General features: G+C 39.5%; 1 protein-coding gene across 1 annotated transcript in view; it reads left to right on the top strand.

Moving 5' to 3' along the window:
* Positions 1 to 21,936, top strand: part of BTC (betacellulin) — a 39,646-nt gene extending 17,710 nt beyond the window's left edge. Inside the window, exons 3-7 of the mRNA XM_073805337.1 lie at positions 5,823 to 5,921; positions 12,802 to 12,919; positions 18,218 to 18,364; positions 20,131 to 20,186; positions 21,678 to 21,936. Of these exons, the coding sequence (XP_073661438.1) occupies positions 5,823 to 5,921; positions 12,802 to 12,919; positions 18,218 to 18,364; positions 20,131 to 20,186; positions 21,678 to 21,766 (509 nt within the window). The 3' untranslated portion in view covers positions 21,767 to 21,936. The remainder of the gene's footprint in view (positions 1 to 5,822; positions 5,922 to 12,801; positions 12,920 to 18,217; positions 18,365 to 20,130; positions 20,187 to 21,677) is intronic.
* Positions 21,937 to 22,904: the final 968 nt, after the last annotated feature.

Here is a 22,904-nt window from a genome sequence, read left to right as displayed (position 1 = left end):
TCTCAGTTCAACATCTGTGAAGAGTAATCTCCAATTATTTGCACAGCTTTCATACCGTTACTATTTCTTTAGCAAGAAACTGCTAGTGCTTTTTGGTTGTCAAAACTACTGCATGTATTTCAGTTCTTATCTTTAATTCTCCATCAGTTTTTATACAGTTGACCAAATGCTTCTAGAAAACCTCTCTTCTTAGTTCTCTGGCTCTTTTTTTTTTTTTTTTTTTGTGGTATGCGGGCCTCTCACTGTTGTGGCCTCTCCCGTTGCGGAGCACAAGGCTCCGGACTCGCAGGCTCAGCGGCCACGGCTCACAGGCCCAGACGCTCCGCGGCATGTGGGATCTTCCCGGACCGGGGCACGAACCCGTGTCCACTGCATCGGCAGGGGGACTCTCAACCACTGCGCCACCAGGGAAGCCCTGTGGCTCTTCTTGATCCCTTGAGGACTCTTCTCTTTCTGCCCCTCTATTATATTGATTTTTTTCAGTACTCTATCCATAATCAGCTTTCTCTTTTCACATGGCTCTTTCTAACAGATCAATATGTGTGGCGTTAAGTACCAGTTTATTTCTCATAACTCCTAAATGTAGAACTCGTAGCTATGACTTCACTCCACAGCTCCAGATCTAATATCCATTTACTGTCTCTAAATGAGACACAGTCATCTCAAATTCAGAGTGTCTGAAACTGATTTTTTTTTCCATGCCTGTCTTAGTCAGTTTGGGCTGCTTTAATAAAATAACATAGACTTGTAACAACATTGGCTGGTAAACAACAAACATTTATTTTTCACAGTGCTGGAGGCTGATAAGTTCCAGATGAAGGGTCTAGTAGATTCAGTGTCTGGTGAGAGCCTGCTTCCTGGTTCATAGACAGCCATCCTTCTGCTGTGTCCTCACATGGCAGAAGGGGCAAGGGAGCTCTGTGAGGTGTCTTTTACAAGGGTTCTGATCCCACCCTCACAACCTAATCACCTCCCAAAGGCCCGTCACATCCCATTAGGGATTAGGTTTCAACAAGAAATTCAGTCTACAGTAATCCTCAACCTGTTTGTCTTCTCGTATACCTCATATTTGTGATTGGTACCACAATCCAGACATTCACTCTAGTTACAAACTCCGGAGTCATCCTAGACTCCCTTTTCCTTATCTCCCACTCTAGCCCATTAGTCACCAAGTCTTTTTTTTGTATTTCACTTTGTGAATTTCTCTCGCATTCATTTCTTCTTCTCCATACAGATTCGTGTGCTAACACCTCATTTAGGTATGTCTGAAATCACCTGTATTTGTATTAAAGCAATCTTTACACACTGAAAGAAAAGAAGATGGTCATGTTGCTTCTCACTTAAAACTTTTCAATGACCCCATTTTAGCGACATAACAGAACTCAAAGTAACTAACATGGCTCTTAGGCCATTTGTGACCTACCAGCCCTCCAGTCTCCTCTTCCATCACAAGGCCCAATCACCCTCCAAGCGAACTAGACAAGTTATTCATGCCGTGTCTTTTTATAAGTTGTGCCTTTTATTTAGAATGCCCTGGTTCATTACAATTTTATTTATCCTTTTCTTAAAAATTAATTCTGTTTTTAATAAAGTAATAAATATACACAAATTTTAAAAAATCAAATAGTACTAAGAAGTTTATAATGATGAATAGCAGATCTTTGTACCTGCCTTCCTGCCTCTTCACCACCCTAGAATCAACCACTTTTGACTCCTTCAGGTGCCTCTTCTGTGTTTATCTCTGTATTGCTAAACAGTATGCTTATAATGCTATTTCTTGACTTGTCAAGTTTAGACTTTTACCTATTGAAATTCTCTTCTAATTCTAGTATAGTTACTATAGGGGTGATGCTCAAAACACTTAAGAACTAGCACCGCACAGATTATGATTAATCACAACCACTTTCCCCACATGGTCTGTGTTGGCTAATTACTGGTCCTGATTTTATGACAAATTTTGTTAAATTATCAGTATTTACATTATTATTACCATATAAATATTGTCCACTGCTGAAACAAATAATGTACTATAATTATGTCATAGTACATTATAACATAATTACTTGCTTACACAATTTTCATTTTCTAGAAGTTATTAATTGATGTTTTAAAAAATCATTTATTACTCATTAAAAACTCACCATAATTCCCGCCTTCTCAGTGAGTCTTTGCTGCCAGGCAGAGTTGATTCTCTGCTCTGTGTTATTCCTGTATTACCTCTTTCGTACTCATCACACTATACCTTATAGATCTGTGTGTCTATCTTCCTTGTCAAAATGTGAGCTCCTTGAGGTTAGTGATAATATGTTATCTTTGAACCTTCAGTGCTGTGCACCAGTGCCAAACACAAAATGTTTAATAAATATCTGTTGAGTTATGGATGGAACAGGAGTGGCCTTTGTCTTTGAAGCAGCCTTCAATATTGGGTGGATGGTTTTGTGAGCATTTCTCTGATTTCTGAGTCGCTCCATACAGATCACTCACTCAAATGCCTGTCAGGGTCTACACAGTTAAAATAAATGAACGCAGCAAGCCCGATGGGGTCTGTGGCATTTAAAGTGGTCACGTGCTACTAGGCTCTAGCCAGCTGTTGCCATGAAGGTGTTTCAGATCTGTGTTGCCAGACCTTCTGCTTTTCAAATAGAAACAGGAAAATCCAGGCTTGATATGAACTGTCATGATTCCATTTTTTAAAACTATGCAGACAAAGTAAATGGTTCTTCAGGCTCAAGCTCGATTTGGTTCATAAGCACCAGCTGATGAAGATTATTAGTGGGAGTAGGAGGGACTGTGGACCCTGTCCCAGAGCCTTGAGCTTGGCGTCCGGTTGGCCTGAGAATGTCTCTACCGCAAGGGGTCCTCCACAGGGGCTCTACCCAGTGGAATTCCTTTGCCAGCTGATGCCAGCATGTGGAGTGAGCCTTAGCAGAAGAGAGCCTGGGCTCAGCCTGCCAGAATGTTTGGAGGGCCAGGCAGGGTTTCGATGGAATCAGGACTTGCTCTGTTATGTGGAAATAAAGAATGATGTGTTAAATCATAAGTGATAGTGGGAAGGAGCAGAAGAAGGGTAAAAATTGTATACTATGTGCCAAGCCTTGTGTGTGCCTTTTCTTATGTTACTCAACTTAGGTTTTACAATAGCCCTGAGGCAGAGATATTGTCATCTTCAGTTTGCAGATGTTGAATCTCTATGAGATTTAGTTTATTTTTCAATTTCCATCATCAGAACAGATCAACTGCAGAATGAATGCCTCTTGAATCTGCCCATGAAGAAAGCCCATGTATGGGATTTTAAAAATGATTTAAATCTGTTTTTATAGTAAAAAAGAAGACGGTTAAAATTTTCCACTAGAAATTGATTGTTTAGTTTGTTTGTTTGTTTATAGGTTGACCTAAGATTGGTCAATCTCTCAACATTTGTTGAATATCCATTGTATTCTGTGTTAGATTCCAGGATTACCAAACTGATTAATATACAATTCCTGTGCTTGAGAAGTCATAAATGATTGTTTCTGGTTTCTTCTAAGTGTGAAAGGAGGGAGCCAGGTATTGGCATAAAAGATAGGAAAAATCTGGAAATTTGGTTGCCAAATTTTTGTTGTTGTTTTTTTAAAATTTTGAGCTATTCCTTTTTTCTTGTTGCAATCAACAGGATATTCAGATAGAAAAATAAGAAAGTGCAAATAAAGAAAATTAAGGAAAAAGTCTTCTTCTAACCATTGTGGGCAACTCTCTACCTACTTACTTACCCAACTTTTTGGACTATTTATCTGTATGGATATTTTTATACTTATCACAAACAATGCAAACACTCAGATCCCACTACATCACTATTCTGTAGCCTGCTTCTCTTACTGAGGAATATTTTGAAATGTTTGAAAATCATTTTCTATGGCTGAATAGCATTTTATTGCATGGGAGTATTCCCTATATTTAATCAATTCTCTATTGTTAGATATTTAGGTAATTGCTAATTTTTTATAACCCATGTCACGTGGAGAAATTTTGTAGCGAACTCTTTTTATGTATGTTAAAGTATTTCCTTAGGAAAACTTACTAGAAATGAAATTACTGGATTTAAGTGCATGTACAATTTTAAGCTTTTCGCTTTTAGCCCACATAGTGCTAAATTGTCCTCCAGAAAAGTAGTACTAATTTACCCATCCCCAATGGATATGAGTTTCTATTTCTCTTCACTGTTTCCAATGCTAGTTACCACCTCTTTTTTTCAAAAAAAATTTTTTTTCGAATTCAATAGAGATAGAAAAGAATTTCTGTTTTGAAAAACTCTTTTTGAAGACCTTTTGGCCTTTGACCTTTCTGGATACTATTGTTCTCTGGTACAATACTATCACTTTGTGTTTTGGTTACTTGGTTGGCTCTTTACCTGCCTTAGTAGCTTTGGAGCAGTTTGAGGGTACAGCATGTCCTATCCACCTGTGTGTTTCTGGGTGCTCGTGGATATTGGTTGAACTGAATTGTACTGGAGGACATGTGTAGTTTAGAACCTTGGCTAGATGTAAAAATGTCAATACAATCCGTGGGCAGGTTACTCTGTTCCTACCAGTTACATAATAATGAGAATTTAATTGAACATCGATTATGTGCCAGCAGTGTATTAAGTGCTTTGCACACTTACCTGGATGAATCCTCACAATGCTCTGAAGAAGAGATAATAATCATCTCCACTTTGCTGATGAGGAAACTGAGAGGTTATAAAACTTGCCCAATGTGCATTGGCTGTCAAGTGGCAAAAGCAGGTTGTGAACTCAGGAAAAGTTAACTACCAAGCCGTCTTATCTCTCCTCCACTGCCCTCCCCTCTCCAACTTCTTATTATAGATATTTAAAAATATATATAAAAGTAGAGAGAACAGCAGAGTGACCCTTGATATACCTACCACCCGGCTTCAGTAGTTACCAATATGTGGCCAATCTTGTTTCATCTATGCCTTTCCCTCACTACCTCACAGCCCTCTTCCCTGGTTGGATTATTTTAAAGCAAATCAGAAATTCATTAATTTCCTTAATAAGTATTTAAATACATATCTCTAAGAGATATGGACTCTGTTTTTTGTATCCAAACCACAATATCATTATCACACTTGAAACTATAACAATTTCTTCTTATTCTCTAATGTCCAGACAATGTCAGATTTCCTTAATTATCTCATAAGTGACTTTTACTGTTGCTTTGTTTGAATCAGGACCCTCGCAAGGTCTACACTTTGTATTCTAAGCTGTCCTAACCTCAACACAGTGTTCCTCTCTTCCCCATGCCTTTCTATGAAGCCTGTCCTTGTTAGAGACAGAGGTACTTAGCTGGAGGAATTTGAAAATTTTAAATAATTCCTATGAATTGAATATCTAGTTTGCATCTCCCCAGAAAGAAGCACACTCAACAGTTTATACCTGAAAAACACTGGGTCCGTGTGGCATGGAGAAAATACATTGCTACGCAGGTTCATCATCCCTTCTCCCTGGAAATTCATCAGTGTATTCATCCGCTGGCTGAGAACTCCCTCTGTTCTTCTGCTTGTAGGATAAGGCTCCATCACAACTATGGTCGAGTCTCCTCATTTAAGGGGCCAGGGCTTGTCAGATGTAAGTGATACTGGCCTGAAAATTCTGTCTTGAGCCCCGAGCTTAAAAAATGAGACACGCTGGTCTGTGTAGCCCTCCCTCGCTGCGGGAGAATGACTTGGAAATGGAAAGCCTTGTTATTTTCATAAATCGTCATGACTTTGATAGAACCTTTCACATTGAGCACATTTTCATTGAACGAGTTTTCATGTTTGTTTTGGTTCTGTTTTAAAATTGAAGGTCTAGTGATCCTCCACTGTGTCGTGGCAGATGGGAATTCAACCAGGAGTCCTGAAGATGATGGCCTTCTCTGTGGAGATCGTGGAGAAAATTGCCCAGGTAACGCATAACAAGCAATGCATTTGTTTTTATCAGCTTTATATTCAACCTCAGAAACTTGACCCCCCTAAATTTTAAGTTGTTGATAATATAATAATCATAAAACTAGGTAGTTTTGAGCACATGTTAATGTACCAGGCTCTGGGCTTTACATATAGTAATTCATTCATTCCTTGCAAGAACCCTATGAACTGGATAATATTTTTTACTTTATTTCAAGGTGAAGCTAGAAAGAATACGTAACGTGCCGAAGGTCACACAGCTGATATATCACAAATCTGGGATTCACGCTCAGGTCTTTCTCATTCTGGTGCTTCCATTCTTCATCATTATACTATTTGGGGCATTGTAGATGTGTGTGTGCTTCAGTCTCCAGCATGTGATGTCTTGGACTAGATTCGTAGAAAGCTGGCATATTCTATTCAAATTAAAAAAATATTTTTTTCTATTTTATAACTTAGAAGAGGGAAGAAGGCAACAATTTTAAAACATATTTTACCTTGAAGATTCCTGAATTAGCATTCTCACATTTAGTAGTCTGAGGCAGGGATCAGCCTTAGTAAAGAGTCAGATAATAAGAATTTAGGTTTTGTGGGTCACGCGGTCTTTGTTGCAACTATTCTGCTCTGCCATTGAACTATGAAAGCAGCCATAGACCTATGCAAATGAATGGCCTTGGATGTCTTCCAATAAACCTTTATTTAGAGAAACAGGCCGTGGGCCAGATTTGGCGTTGGGGCCATAGTTGGCTGACTCCTGGTCTAAGGTCTGTCTGTCCTTTATAAATTGCATGGTCTGGTGTTCTACAGGAGTTGTTTCTTATTTTAAAACAAAACAAAACACAACACAGGCCAATTCCAAAAGTAGGGCAGAGTGGAGAAGAGCCTCTTGTATTCCCTGGAAACTTCTCTGAGCTGGGAGTATGGTGACGTGGTGTAAGTGCTCCTTTCCTAGCACCCTGGGAATGTTGTAACTGAGCCAGGAACACGCTGAGCAAGTCATCCTGATGTGAGTCATCAGTTCCAGCCCAACCTTCATCTTTCTTTCCCTCCCACTAGTGGGTGGTCCGGAGAGCGCCCACAGTCTGTGGAGTCCATCGCTGTGTTAGGTCACGCTTGTGCGAGTCTTGTCACCCATGTAGTGAGAAGGACAAAGCCAACTTTATGTGTTTGTGTGCTTTTCTTCAGTCTGGTTTCAGATGTCTTAAATGACAACATTTTCACATTTCCTTTGGGAGATTATTCCATAATCTGATGATTGACAGTGTTAAAAAAAATCTTCCTCATCATCCTCCTAAATGTATTTTTATATTTTTTTATTGTAGTAAAAACATTTAACATGGGATCCGCCCTTTTAACAAAATTTTAAGTGTACAGCACAATATTATTAATTATGACAACTGATGTTGTATAGTAGATCTCTAGAAATTATTTATCTTACAGAACTGAAACTTTAAGAGGAGAGAGGAAAAGAGATGAGAAAGCATCGAGCCTCAATGCATTGCAGAATTTAGAGGTTAGGGGAGCTGAGGTCAAACCAGCAGGGGAGAATGAGCAAAGGAGGTATCACATGCATTCTTTTTTTTTTTTTCCACACGCACTCTTGAAAAACAAAAGGAAATACAATTTTTTCCCTGTCGATTCTTCTTTGTCTCCTAGCCATGAATAATTTTAGATACATGAAATACACTCAAATCTCAATACTGGATTCTTTTTTCTTCCTTTAAAGGGCTGGAATGAAAAGGGCAGCTCTAAGGGAAGGTTCACTCCTGTAAGCTCAGAAATGGTTGGCACAGTCCTTCTGGTTAAAAGACATGCTGATCAGACCTGATTGGCCCCCCGTGTAAGCATATCCTGGTAAACCAGGAAGGTAATAAGTACATCTGTGAGATTTATTTTTCTTTTCCTGGAGAAACAGACCAATTCACAGTTTTACAGGAAACTGCATTGAATGGAAGACAAATGGGAATCCTCAATTACAAAACATTTTCCAATTTTGCACTTTTTCAAGAGCATCATGAATTTACATTCCCCTGTCCCACAGAGATAGTTGGCAAGATAAGAAGGAAAATTAACTTAAAAAGTATAAAACTTTCTTCCTCCCCTCCTGGCTTAAGAAGGTTGTAAAATGAAGAAACCCTTATTGGGAAGATGCTTAGAACATTAAAGCCTCAGGCTGTACTTCATAGAATAGGAGGAAATGTTTCTCCAGACTCTGCTGTGACCACTTGAACTCTTCTGTGCACTGGTTGTTCCCCCTATTTTTTAGGTCAGATATCTGTGTGAGAAGATGAATTTATAGGCATTTGTTTTCCTTCCTCTCTCTCCTTGATAACAGTTGTGGGACTTCTATCTCAAAATTTAGTATCCCTTTTTAAATCTCTTACACAGAGATTGAACTATGTATCTAACTAAAGGTTTAGAGATACAAGAGGTTATAAACATTGTGATGAGATTTACCAAAAAAGCATTGTCATAGTAATTGTATGTTACCTTTAGAGTTGATTTCAGAAGAGTTGCTGATATTAATGTCATTTGCAAAATCATTAAGTAGATTTTTCATGAGCATTATTGGAATAAATAAGGGAAGGTTTTCCGAAAAGTAAACCTAATGTATCAATTGTGAAGAGTTTTAATCACAAAGGCATCACAAAGCCTGTTTTGGCTTGAGGATAAGAACCATGTACAGAAAGACTAAGGAATCACACTGTTTAATCAAAGCATCCATCAAATTGAGGAAAATTCCATATTTAAACGAGGTTATTTGGGTGTCTGCTGTATTCCTCCACTTTAGTTTGGCCCAAGGGAATCCATCACATGTCATCTAATTATTCATATGACCCTAAGAAGGTGACCACTTCCTATCTATCTGCCCATACTATCAGTGAAAGCTATTCTTTTTCCTGATCCCTTTTACTAACTCTTAGAATCAAATTTTGACATCACTGACGTGCAGTAGCCCTGGTAGTTTCTTATTTAATTGGTTGTAGAATCTCTGAAATACAGTGTCTCATGAAGAGTTTACGATATGTTACCTGTGGTGCCCATCTGCTTATAAGATTGTGTTGCGATCTGGTCCTCTGGTACGTGTAATTTTCTCCAGCAATTTTGTGGGACAAACTCACTCCCAGAGGAAGGTTCTGGTTTGAGGAATGTGGGTTGGAAAAGAGTAAGGTGGGAGGGAAAAAGGTCAGTTAAGTTCCACCACCCCCAGTATCAGGGAAATCTTCACGGCTGTTACATTTTCAAGACCATACCATTTACTTCTCAAAAGAGAAACACAATACGTGGGACTAATCATTCTTTTGTCATAAGATTAACTTTTCCTTTTTCTTGGTAAACACCTCTGGAATGGAAGGGTAGATTTTGCCATCCTCTGCCCTATGTCATCAGGTCTCATGATAGTCAGAAAATGTTAGATTTCACAGTTGTTCAATTTTCAGATGATGTGACCTTGATGAATATTAGATGAAAGCAACTGGAATTTTAGGTGCATTTCAAAAGGGGGAATGCTGATAAGCCTTCTCATTACCATGAGAAAGAGAGAGGATCCCATTTGGGTTTTTTTTTTGGGGGGGGGGGCGCGGTATGTGTGATTAATTTTCCTTCCAGGTTTTAAAGTTCCAGAGAGAAATCTTAGGACATTTTCTGCTTGGTGACATGGAAGGGTTTTTAAATCCAAATAATGCTGGGAATATTTAAGGGCATGCTTATTTGCAAAGGAGAGAACTCTGTGAGCAATCAAAACAGGGCCTGGCAAACATTTCCCTGGCATGGATTTGTGTTGCTTGGATGAACCAAGGCTGATCAAATCACTGCATCCAGCAGCTGCTGGTTAAGGCGCTCTCTGGTATCTTGCTCTGTATGGTGTTTATTAAAAGACTGGCTATGTTTAAAGGGGCGTGACAGCCAAAGGAATTAGTAAAGTTCAGGATACAGAGCCATATGGCTTATATTTAAAGTCAGGTGTGCTTTGCAAAGTAGAAAAGACCTTTCTGGAGCAAGGAGATCTGTCAGTAAGTCTTACCGCTTCTTTACGGGAGTATAGTTGATTTACAGTGTTGTGTTAGTTTCAGTTGTACAGCAAAGTGATTCAGTTATACATATATCTATTCTTTTTCAGATTCTTTTCCCATACAGGTTATTACAGCGTATTGAGTAGAGTTCCCTGTGCTATACAGTAGGTCCTTATTGATTATCTATTCTTAAATTCATCTCCTTGCCCTCCATTTCCCTGCCCCAGGTCTATATCATGTATGTCTGCATGGCTCGGATATGCCTTGGATTCCTCTTTTCCCCTTTGGCATCTTCCTACTTTAATCCGTTGTGCACTTTCCTGTCTAATACATTGATAAAACACTTCACAGTTTAGGTTTTACATATTTCGTGTAATTTAGTCCATAAGAACCTTCTTCAGCTCTCTCCCACCTTGTATTTCAAGGGTAAACACTTCAGCCCACTGACATTTGTGGTCTCTGACTTCCATTCACAGCCATCCTTTGCTACTCTCCTTCAGGTCTCTTCCATATGCATTAAATCTACCACCCACCTCCTGCATAAGGCTGGCATATTCCCAACCCCGAGCTTTTGCTCTTGACATTATCCACAACTCAACTGCTTGCTCACCTCCTCCTAAAAAAGTCTACATTTCCTAGAAATTTTCTTTAATTAGATAAGCCCTCTTTGTACTGGCACAAGATTTCTCTTAGAATTGTCAAGATTTTCAAGATTCTAGAATCAACTCATTTACCGAGGACTTTATTGTCCCAGGTACTTTGCTAGGAATTTCCACATGTATTTTTTATTTGAGCCTCTCAACAGCCCTTTAAGGTAGATGTTATCATCTTCAATTTCCAGATGATGAAACTGAGGCTCAGACAGCTTAATTAGCTTGCCTGGACCCATAGGGCTCATGAAAGGCAGAGCTGAAACACTAATTTCCTTCCTCCTAAGCCAGTATTTTTTCCACTGTTTCCATGTTTCCATGGTTACTATGGTTGTTTTTACTGGTTTGTTGCTTTTTATTGACTTAAATTTGTTCTATTGTACCAATGTAGATAGTTAGATAGGATATCCCTTATTTCTTTGATGTTTTCCAATGCCTACTACAGGGCTATGGAAAGAGGAAGTACTTGATGGATGGAAGCTGACCTTCATTTGATCAATTTATTTGCCAAAGTACACAGATCTTTGCCTTTGAGACACTTTGCAGTTCTTTCTGGGAGAAATTTCACTAAGAGTCCCATTGATTGGCATGCGTGGGAGCAAATGTCTGGCACGTACAGGCAGTCCGCATGGCTGGTAATCAAGTCACCAACCAAAACCAGGTCAGCCAGTGCCTCAACAACATTCTGTCACCCTCCGAAACTCTGTGACCTGGCATCACAGAAATCTGCTGTGTATAGATCATCCAGAGTCCTTTGCAATTCTCCTCTCTGGTGACCCTGGGTACTTTTTTTATATAGGTATATGTATGTATATATACTCATTTCATCATATTAATTAAGAAGTTTAGTAGTCACTGCTATTTATAAAGCGATCGTGTAACGTCATTGGGGTGCCAGGCGCCATGCCAAGCCTAGTGTGAAGTGACCACTGTAGGCTTTCTGGGTCCACAGGTGTCTGAGTCCTGCAAGCTGTCGGTCACACCATGACTATGGAGAGGCCGGCCCTGGGCTGGAGCTGGCTAGTTAGCAGTTTTCTCTGGGTGTGGGCAGGTGTCTGTTGTGAATTAACACATGGAACAGCTAGTTAGTATTTCTTTACTGTTTCTCTTGACAATCCTTGTTTCTTGAAACTTTCTACACGTAAACGATGGAGAAATCCCTCCATATTACACCCCCTCGTGAAAAATTAACTTTGAAAACTTAGGCAATTAAGATTCTGAAAGGTAAGACAAGGAAGTCAGTGTAGGAGTGAAATCCTGGATATGAAGCTCACAGTGTTTTCCTCCTTCAGGGCAAGAGAAACCCTCCAGGGGTCAGATGAGAGGGATAATCTCCCATTCAGAGAAGCAGGACTTCTGGGTGCCGCAGGCTGAGAGCAGATGACAGCTACCTGCCTGACGGAGCACCAGAGTGGAGCAGGCAGAAGCATGGACTCTGGGACAGGACTGCCTGGGTTTGAGTCCCAGGTCTGCCACATATTAGCTGCATGATCTGGGAAAGTGATTTAGCCTCTTTGAGTTGTGCTTTGCTCATCCATAAACAGCAGTTAGAACAGTGCTTCCCTCACAAGGCTCTTCTGCGTATGAAATGAGTAAATACAGCCCTCCCTCCGAATCTGCGGGTTCTGCATCCGCAGAGTCAACCAACCGCGGATCCCAACTGGGGGATACCGAGGACCGACTGTAAACGCCATTTAATACAAGGGACTTGAGCATCTGCGGATCTTGGTGTCACCTGGGGTCCTGGAACCAATCCCCCTCAGATACCGAGGGATGACTCTCTCTATAAAGCTACAGACCAGCATCTGGCACTAAGTGCTGTGTTTAAGTTAAAAAAAGACAAAGAAAGGCAAAAACCCTCCTCTCTTTTCAATGCCATCAGCCCCACGTCTCTGACAATCTTCGTGGAAAGAAGAGGCTTCTCTCTTACCACAATTATGCTTTACGCTTTAAACAACACTAACGTTTCTGAGAGGTAGTTTGGACAGAAATCTTAGTTAAAATATGAGACGTTCCGGTCACAATCCCCATTAGCCAATCTCTAGGGCTAGTTTCGGGTCACAAAAGTCCGACACATGCCAGTGCGGGGAGAAGGAGAAATGAGACATTGGAGTATATTCCACAGAAAAACTGACAGCACAGTTAGGAATACGATTCTACTTACAAATGTATATTTAAAGTGAGTTGATTTATTGAATCATTTCTCATTCTTCAGCTACGACCACACAACCAAAGCGAAGAGGCCACTTCTCTCGTTGCCCCAAACAGTACAAGCATTACTGCATTAAAGGGAGATGTCGCTTCGTGGTGGCCGAGCAGACGCCCTCCTGCGTGTAAGTGAAGCGCTGAGCCGACAAGCAAAGGGGTACAGACTGGTGCCGGTTTGGGGGGTGACAGGACTGGAAAGTCTGAGCTAATCCAGCCATCTGTTGGGATGCAGTTCCCCCTGGTCCTACCCCCTCCCCTCCCTGCGCCACTTGTTTAGGGGCCCCCGTTGGACAGCTACTTATGGAGAAACTGACGCACACTTTCCTGCTGAAATATGAGCATGCGAGAGTCCAGATCGCCTTCCAGGCAGGGCTGTGTCTTCTGCTGCCTTGCGCAAGCAAAACTGTTTCTGTCCAGTGTTAAGGATGCTTTTCAGCTCAAATAAACTCCCAGGGGTTTGTTGCACTCGAATGCAAACACAGTCTTCTGGCGTGTGTTAGGTGGTTCATGGTGAATGTAAATATGAAAGAATTTCTGCCAAATTACAAGCTACTTTTGCAGGTGTCAATTAAGTGCATGGAGATCAGTCCTATTTTTAGAGATTCACAAAGCCTGTTTAGTACCGCAGGGAACTGGGAGGAACGTTCTCTTTCCAACTCTTGGTAGATTGAGTCCAAGTTTAATTTTACTCAGGCACAAACAAATTTTTTGCATATCTTAAATATTTATTTTCTTCTAAAGATGTCTCTGTAAAGTGCTGTCTGAGACCCTACCTCGTAGAGGAGCAAGATGATTTCTTAAGTATATTTTTGACCTAAAGTCATAGAGCACTGATGTTCTTCGTGTAGTTGCCCCAGGAGTCTCTTTCTTTTTTTTTCACAAGTATCTCAGAACAGTGATTCCAAGCCCTGCTATAGTGGAACATTGAAGAGTCATGGACTTCTTCAAAGTTTGATTATAATTAAATTTAATTAAAAAATCAATATACACAGATAATACTTAGAGGGGAATAAGAAAAAAGACTAACGTAAGGAAATAAGGAAAATGTGCTTGTGCGTGTGTTGGGAAAGATAGAGCTGATTTTTGTTTTTTTATAAATGTATTTATTTATCTTTGGCTGCGTTGGGTCTTTGTTGCTACGTGCGGGCTTTGTCTAGCTGTGGCGAGCAGGGGCTACTCTTCGTTGTGGTGCGCGGACTTCTCACTGCCGTGGCCTCTCTTGTTGCAGAGCATGGGCTCTAGGCGCACAGGCCCAGTAGTTGTGGTGCAGGGCTTAGTTGCTCCGCGGCATGTGGGATCTTCCCGGACCAGGGCTCGAACCCGTGTCCCCCGCATTGGCAGGCAGATTCTTAACCACTGCACTACCAGGGAGGTCCAGGAGTTGATTTTTTTTTTTAAATTCATTTAATTGCTCACTGACTTGGGAGAATATCATGAATTTTTAAACCAGTACATTTCTTTAACTGGTCCCTATTTTTAAACCAGTACATTTCTTTAACTGGTCCCTATGTCTGTAGATGTACTGTTCTTTAATATTGCTGCCTTCTAGAATGAAAACCACAGGGTGTAATCTACCTGCCTGAGATCAATACACAGCCTGTCCCCCTCTGTCAGAGGTTAAAACCCATTTTCTCCCTAGCTTCTCTGATGCTGGCTTGACTTTCTAGCTATGTCTCTCACCACATTCCCCAATGTTCTTCCATAATCCTACATTCCTTTGCATGGCTTATTAGACAAGCTCTTCTCATAGTCTGAAAGTTTATTCTTACTAACACTTTAAGATACAACTCAAACATCAGCTCCTCCTGGACCCCTGCGTTGATTTGAGTTCGATGTCCTTCCTCTGTGATTCAGTCACACTTCTGTGAAAGCTTTTTTCCCCTGGAGCATCACTGTTGATTTCTCTGGACATCCCTTCTGTGGCTGTGGGCTCCTAGAGGCCAGGGATGATGGCTTATTCATTTTCATATCCCAGTGCCAAGCACAGTGCCTAGAATTTACTAGGTGCGCAAGAAACGTCTGACGAATAAATGAACAAGTCCCTCTGTCATGGTTCATCTAGTGCTGTGCTAGATGTCAAATTCAAGACCTTAATCTGAACCAGGAACACCTTCTTAGTGGTGGAATGATACAAAAATCAAGGGGAGGAGGAAGAACACGCGAATCAGGACTCAGGTTTTGGAGTAAGACAGACCTAAGTCAAGACTTTGTTTCCGCCAGTTATAAGCAGCATTAACAATGGGTCAGTCACCTTTCCTGAATGTTTTTTTTTTAAAAAATAAATTTATTTATTTAATTTACATTTATTTTTGGCCACATTGGGTCTTGGATCCTGCGTACGGGCTTTCTCTAGTTGCTGCGAGCAGGGGCTACGCTTTGTTGCAGTGTGCGGGCTTCTCATTGCGGTGGCTTCTCTTGTTGCCGAGCACGGGCTCTAGGCGCATGGGCTTCAGTGGTTGTGGCAGGAGGGGTCAGTAGTTGTGGCATGCAGGCTCTAGAGTGCAAGCTCTGTAGTTGTTGCGCACGGGCTTAGTTGGTCCACGGTATGTAGGATCTTCCCAGACCAGGGCTCGAACCCGTGTCCCCGGCATTGGCAGGCGGATTCTTAACCACTGCGCCACCAGGGAAGCCCCTGAGTGTTTTATCATCTATAAAAGAAGATATCATCTTCCTTTCAAGTGTTGAAAATTAAGCAAAATAATACATCAGGCAAAAGTACTTATTGTGATACCCAGCACAGAGTAAATATCCCATAAATTGTACCATTCAAGTGAATGGGAAGTATACATCTTCGGCCTGACCTTTTAGGTGACTTGGTGTAGCACAGATCAAGCAAAGCTGTCTTGTAATTGGTGATTATGCTATCTTGGGAAACCATAAATATCTCCTTTTGCTTGGGATCATAGGAGTTTGTGGACTCCTGTCTTTACATAAAAAACCAAAGTGTGTTTCAAATAACTCAAGTGCCTTCTTAGTCTTCTCAGTATTTTTGTGGAATGGAGATGGTTTGTTTCCAGGTACATAACTTTGATTTACTTACATGGCACAATTCATTTAGGTAGTGTTACATGTGGGTGGGTGCATGTACTGGGGAGCCAGACTTCCTGTATTTGAATCCAACCCCACTCACTTATTTTCTCTTTACTTCCGTTTCTCCACCTGTCAAATGCGGTTCATAATAGCACCTACTTCAAAGGTTGTTATAAGGATCAATTGAGTTAATACTTATACATCTATTAGAACAGTGTCTGGTGATTATTTCTAAATAGCGATCCCAAATCCTGATTTTTCAGAGTCCTCAAGGGTCATAGCATCTTTAAATGTTATTTTTAATTTTAATTTATAAGATGTTTATTAAATAAAAACTCACTTATTCATTTGCTCAGCATTTATTAAACATCTACTAGCATCTTTCACCCTTTGCCTCTTCCTCTCCCATTGAAATGACCATCAGCTGATATGTTATTAATTTGATGAGCAGTGAAACAATGTGAGAGCCACTGTAACTGGCTGTGTAAGAGTCTGACCAGCTACATGGCTTCATTGGGTTATAACTTACAGGAAGGACTGCTTACTGAGAAATTCATTTAAAGCGTGGGTGAGCAACTGAACCCAGAACTTATAATTAGAAAAACATTCTAAAAGCAGCAAGTAATTGCTATGTACTTTATGGGCACAGTTATTTGTTTAAAAATGCTGTATTTGGTATATTTGTTAGAGAAACATTTCTGCTAATTGGAAGAGACTCTATTTGTAGATTTTAATTATAACCTTAAAAAAAAAAAACAACTCTAAAGACCTCCCTCCCACACATGCAATTAAAAGTGATTTTTTTCCCCCCAGTTCCAGTCCTATGTGCAAAAGATTTTTGATATTTCAAGATATTTCTAAGCTCTCTTCCTGTTATTTTGACCTTGCAATGAACAGCCTAGCTATCTTGCAGGAAGCAATTTTCCTTCATACATCCTGGGGTCATTTTGCAATAGATGGCGTTAGGTGTTTTTTCTCCTTTGCTTGCCTTGAGCCTCACCTTTCAATTGATGGTTGTGACTGAGCGAGGCTTTTTTTTTTTAAGCATTGTATCAGCTTCAATATTGCCCGCCAGTAAGGGATCTCCTTACTTGAGAAATAAAGCTTTGTGGGAATTAACTGCCTTAGCTCTTATCGAACATGAACTGTCGAGTGGCCTGGCAATAGATCCTTTCATAAAAGAAACAAACAAACACAACCAAAAATGAGGTTGCACAGGAATCTTTGTAAGAAGTAGAGCTTCATCTTTCTGAGATTTCAATAATTATGTATATGACCAGTGTCTCTTCGTGTTTTGAATGAGTCTGAGGAGAAGAAAAAGGGAGAACATTTGTTAGTGCAAAGGTGTTGATGTTACAACACATAATTTTGGTTTTAAAGTAGCCTCAGACAAACTTCTTAGTCGTCTTTTATGCATCTTACACAATTCAGAGAATACTATGAATGGTCCCTAAATCACTGAGCTGTAGGGGGTTGAGTGTTGCTTGGACAAATCTCTGCTTGGTCAAATGGCTCTGTATCTGCACCTTCAGAAGTGGGGCATATGCTAAGTTGAGGTGAATTCAGGACTGTGTTGACGGAGTTGGAAGAATGAGAGGGGGAATAGTGCCATTTGGAGAGTCTGTTGATTTCTGGTCACGGCACTTTACTTGGGCCATAGGAAAAAGGGGCATTTAGAGGAGAGTGGAGGGCATGGTGTACAGTTCTGAATATGTGGCCTCAGAGGGTCAGATAAAGCAACTGGAGAGGACGAGACCTATTGTATTTTGAGGGGATGCAGTTGGGAAGGTGGTGAAGGGAAGAGTTACCTAGCTGTTACTCCTGAACACAGTAGAACCAGAACGGATGCATGGAAGTTAAAAAGAGAGGCCAGGGGGCTAGGGGCTGGGGGGAGAGAAATCCTGTAGAATAACATTTATGGAGCTTTCTATGTGTTCCATGTTTGATCATATAAGACCATATACTTTAAAAATAATTTATAATAGGAGAATTTGGGGACACTGAAACGCTTTGTATTGTCCTATGATGAAATGGGAAATCCTGGGGCTTTTTGAATTCCCTGTTCTGGGGGTATTTAAACACTTGGGAGTGCTGTGTAGGGAATTTTATCACCCCCTTCCTTTCAAGACAGATTTTAGTAAATTGTTATCATCCCTGTTTATTGATATTAGGCAGATTATTAATGATGTTCAAGGGATGACAGGTTTTCAGCAAAGAATGAAATTTCTCATGAACACAGTGGTTTTACAACTTAACATTTTTTAAGGAACTACACCCTTTATTAATTCCAAGTAATGAATACAGTGATAGTTTCTTCAAAAAAGAAACAGTAAAGATTCTTAAAAGTCTTTCACTTTTGACCTTGTTGCCCTCTTCTTGTTTCACTTTTATAGCTGTGATGAAGGCTACGCTGGGGCGAGATGCGAGAGAGTTGACTTGTTTTACCTAAGAGGAGATAGAGGGCAGATTTTGGTGATTTGTTTGATAGCAGTTATGGTAATTTTTATCATTTTGGTGGTCGGCATCTGCACATGCTGTCAGTAAGTACTTTTAAATTTAATTTTAAGGGAATCTGAAAACTTTTATCTTTCCTATCTTCTTTCCTTCCTTCCCTCCTTCCTGCCTTTTCTCTTTCCTTTTTGCTTTGATTTAAATCACTTTTCACAGTTTGCCATCATTTATTTAGAAGCATTTATAATAAACACAGGACATATACTTTTTGTCATTTTCTGAGCATAATTATTGTAATTTAAAATAAAATTTGTATAAATCTCCTAATTAAAAAAAAAAGGAGGTGGGCAAAATGAATGAAGGTGACCTAAATATACAGACTCCTAGTTGTAAGATAAATAGGCCATGGGGATGTAATGTACTAATGGTGACTATAGTTAATAGTACAGTATTGTATATTTGAGAGTTGCTTAGAGAGGAGATCTTAAAATTCTCATCACAAGAAAGGAAACTTTTGTAACTATGTGTGGTGATGGATGTTAACTAAACTTACTGTGGTGATCGTTTTGTAATATAAACAAATATCAAGTCATACCTGAAATGAATACAATGCTATATATCAGTTATATCTCAATTTAAGTCAATTATTTAGTCCTAAAGTCCATCATATTTTATGTGGGTTTATTAATAGGCTAAACAATACTTTTATTTTCTTAAACTGTACCATGACACAACAACTTTGAAAGATGGAAACACACAAAAATATTTTTTTCTTGGTCACATTAAAATAATGAAGTTTATTTATGAAAGATGACTGCACTGTTCCTCCTGTCTTTACTTTTCATTATTTACCTCATCTTTGGTAATTAAGAAAAACCTTGTTTTTTCTCTGAGACAGAATGGCTTGGTATAATTCTTAAGTTAGTTTTGGAAACTCATCAAATTTTTTATCAGGCCAGGACTCCCACATAGCATGCTAAAAAGGCATTTTCTAAAATGCTACCTTCTTGTCTAGAGAAGCCTCCTAAATTGTTACATTTACCCTCGGGCTGTGGTATTTATTAGAGGAGGGTGTTGCCTGATTCCTTTCTTTACAACATTCTGGGTAGAAAGGCATTAGCATAGCTGTCGGCAGTCTAGAGTGATTTTTGTCCCAGCTCTGTCATTAGACATCTTTGAGACCTTGGACAAGTTTCTTAACCTCTTTAAACTCTGATTTTATTTTCTGTAAGACAGAGGATTAAACCAAATAATCTGTAGGATTCCTCCTAGGTATAAAATTGGAAGGTATTTTTCAAGATTTTACCTACTTGATGGCAAAAAGGAGTTTTTATAAGGCCAAGTTTGGGGCAGAGCTGGGAAATGTCCTATTTTATTACATTAATTTTACTTTAAGAAAACTGGACTGCAGCCCAGAATATCTAACACACTTCTTAATTAGTATATCTAGAAACTTAATTAACATATCCAGAGGCTACCCTCACTCTCTTGGTTTTCTTATGTCTGTTTCCATTTTGTACTATTTCTTATTTACACATTAAATAATACTTATCAGTCTATTTTGTAAAATGGCTTGGCCAGAAAAAGTTTCTTGTGCTCACCAAGATCTATCAATTAGGTACCATATTCTTCCTATGTATCTATAACTACACCCTATCCACACTGATGCTATTGTAGCTATCATGTGAGCCTAGAGAAAGGGATGGATAAAGAGAGAACCTAAATTTTATTTTTTTAAAAAAGGAACCTATACATTTTTAACAGTCTAGAAATAAGATCGTGGGCTCTCTTGATTAATTTTGTGATTGCATTAACTAATAGGACCACACTAATTTCTAACACTTTGTTTTCCAAGTCCTCTTCGGAAACATCGAGAAAGAATAAAGAAGGAAGAAGAAATGGAAACTCTAGGTAAAGATATAACTCCTATAAATGATGACATTCAAGAGACTAGTATTGCTTAATGGTAAGTGTGATAAACTTGGTAGATGGGGAACACGTGACATTTACCTGGTGAAGTAGGGCTTAACTGCATCAAGTAAATCATTGTTTGGGATTTGATTATGTTTAAAAACATCTAAAAATAAATTGACTTTTTTTTTTTTCATAGAATCTGAAGCCAAATAAAAGACTTTCTCATATCTTCCTTTTGGATGTCACTCTACCACAGAGATAGAATGTGGACTTTTATATACTTTTTCTAATGTACTGAGATCAGTCTGCTTTCTAGTTCTGCATGGCTGTGGTCGTTATTTTATATTCTTATAAAATATTATAAGATACTTGATATATTTTTCCAATATATCACAAGAGAGAAGAATTTTAGTTTAGACATCTCACACTGAAAGGAAATAACAAAAGCAATATTTTAATAACTGCATTTATTGAGCATTTACCACATGCCAAGCACTGTTCTAAGCTCTTTTAAATATTCTATCATTTGGGATTTCAGCAGGAATCACAAATCCTCTCGGATGATCCAAAAAAAGACATTTCGATGAAGGGGCTGGGAGTGCAGGGGTGAGGGTACCCATAGGAACGTTGAGGCTCCCAGAGTCTAGCAATTGCAGGAGGCTGTAATGCTGGGGAAGAGGTACCTTGGCCTGAGACTCTGGCTGTGCTGGAAGACCCCACCAGGCAGGAGCTGTAGCTGTGGATGGAAATAGCCACAGCCGGCACCTAAACAATGAAGGAGGCAGGAAGTGGAGAAAAATGCCCCCAAACCTTCTCTCCTCTTGCCTTCAGATCTTTGGCAGGTGCCTCCCACTAGCCAAACTCAATGAGAATCCAGAGGAAAAGGGAGCCCTTGTGATGCAATCTGTCAGCCCCACCCCGGAGCGCGGAGCAGCAGCACAGAGGAAGACTCAAGGGGGCAGACGGAGCATAACTAGCTCAGTCAGACGGGGTAGTTTTGTCTGTAAGGCATCAAGCACAACCAAACTGGTTTAAAATAAAGGAAGTGTATTGGCTCACACGCACTGGCAGTCCAGAGGGAAGGTAGCATTCACACTTGCTTGTACCAGAGTTCCCATGCAGAGAACAATTATTTCTGTCCTTCTGTTCACCAGTTGAAGAGTTGGCTTCATCTTTGGCTAACTCCTCTTAGGTATTAGGAGAGGCCGGTAGCAATCAAGGCCACATACTTTCTTGTTCCCATCCAGCAAGCGAGAAAGATGACTTTCTATAGCTCGCCCCACAGTGCAAAGAATCTCCTTTCCCAGGAACGCCCAGCAGAGTAATAGGGTATAGTAAATGCTTACCAAGAAATTATAATATTCTCCTAACTTATTACCAGAATGACACGAATGAATTGAAAACAAAAATGCTGGCTCTAGATATTTTTTGTAATTACATAGTACATTTCTTTTCAATGGCTTGCTCTTTTTTTCCTTTTTCCTGCAGTCTATGAAGGTACCTCCAGGCTGGTGGCAAACTACAAAATACCTTACTCATTTGAAAATGGACAGACTGTGTCTCAGGAAAACAGCTAGCAAAATGAATTTTAAATAATGTATTTACTTTTTGTTTGTAATGTTAATTTGTGTTGTTTACTGTTGTTTTTATAATAATAATAATAAGTAATTTTATTATTATATAGTATTTGGGAAAAGCACCCAGTTAAGAAGGGAAATTTTAATAAACTTCCACTTAAGTTTTGTCACCGGGATTACTAGTCAAACAAAAAAGAAGAGTAGGAAGGAGTTTAGATCCGAGGAATTGAATTAATAATAAAGCTACTATTTATCCCAAACTTACTATGTGCTAAGAGTTTGAAATACATTATTTCCTTAATTCTTTTAAGGATCTATGATCCTCATTTCTCATGTATAGAAACAAGCCCTGAGAAGTTAAATAATCTAACCCAGTTTTACAGAGTTAGGAATAGGTAGAGCTGAAACTGGAACCAAGATTTACCCAAGTTCAAAGTTTGTGCTCTTAACCATCATTGTTTTTTCATTGGAGTTGTTGCAACCTAACTCACAATATAACCCAAGACTTCACCCTAAACTGTGTTTTGCCATGTCTCTGAGACACTGGTGCATTTTCCTGCAGAAACTCAGAATGCAGAGTCCTGGATATACGTTATTGTTACCATCATGCTTTCCGTAGTCTTGACTTTCATTATGCTTCTTTGCTCCTTTATAAATTCTCAGTGATATGCACACATTCTTACATTTCTAAAGCAAACAGATTTGCCCCATAGCTAGGGTAATGAGCAGAGATGGCAAGTAAATGCCTGAAGTCTTTAAGCCCCAGGTAAGTGTCTATGCTTGCTAAAGGATAGATAATAGCACTGGAAGAGGCTACGTATCCCATATCCCGGGGTAAATGGTCAGTGACAGTACAGCAGAGCCCAAGCAGACACTGGCTGTGACCATACCCTCATTTGTTCTTCTAAGCAAACAGTACCCGTGATTGCTCTCAGGTGAATTTTGGTGCAATCAAATTATGACCATAGTCATCTATTACTTGGGATCATCTTGCCAAATGCTCCTTCAACTCCAGATTACGGTTAATAAAGATTCTTTTTAAACCTGAAACAGCAGAATGCACATTGAGCCAATATTCCATAGAATATGGAATTTCTTACATTTTTATAAAAAATGATGAGATTTCCTCAAATGGCTA

Source organism: Tursiops truncatus, chromosome 5 (genome assembly GCF_011762595.2).
Source record: "Tursiops truncatus isolate mTurTru1 chromosome 5, mTurTru1.mat.Y, whole genome shotgun sequence".
NCBI lineage: Eukaryota > Metazoa > Chordata > Mammalia > Artiodactyla > Delphinidae > Tursiops > Tursiops truncatus.
The sequence above is the reverse complement of the archived record's forward strand: the minus strand, read 5'-3'. Positions and strand labels throughout refer to the sequence as shown.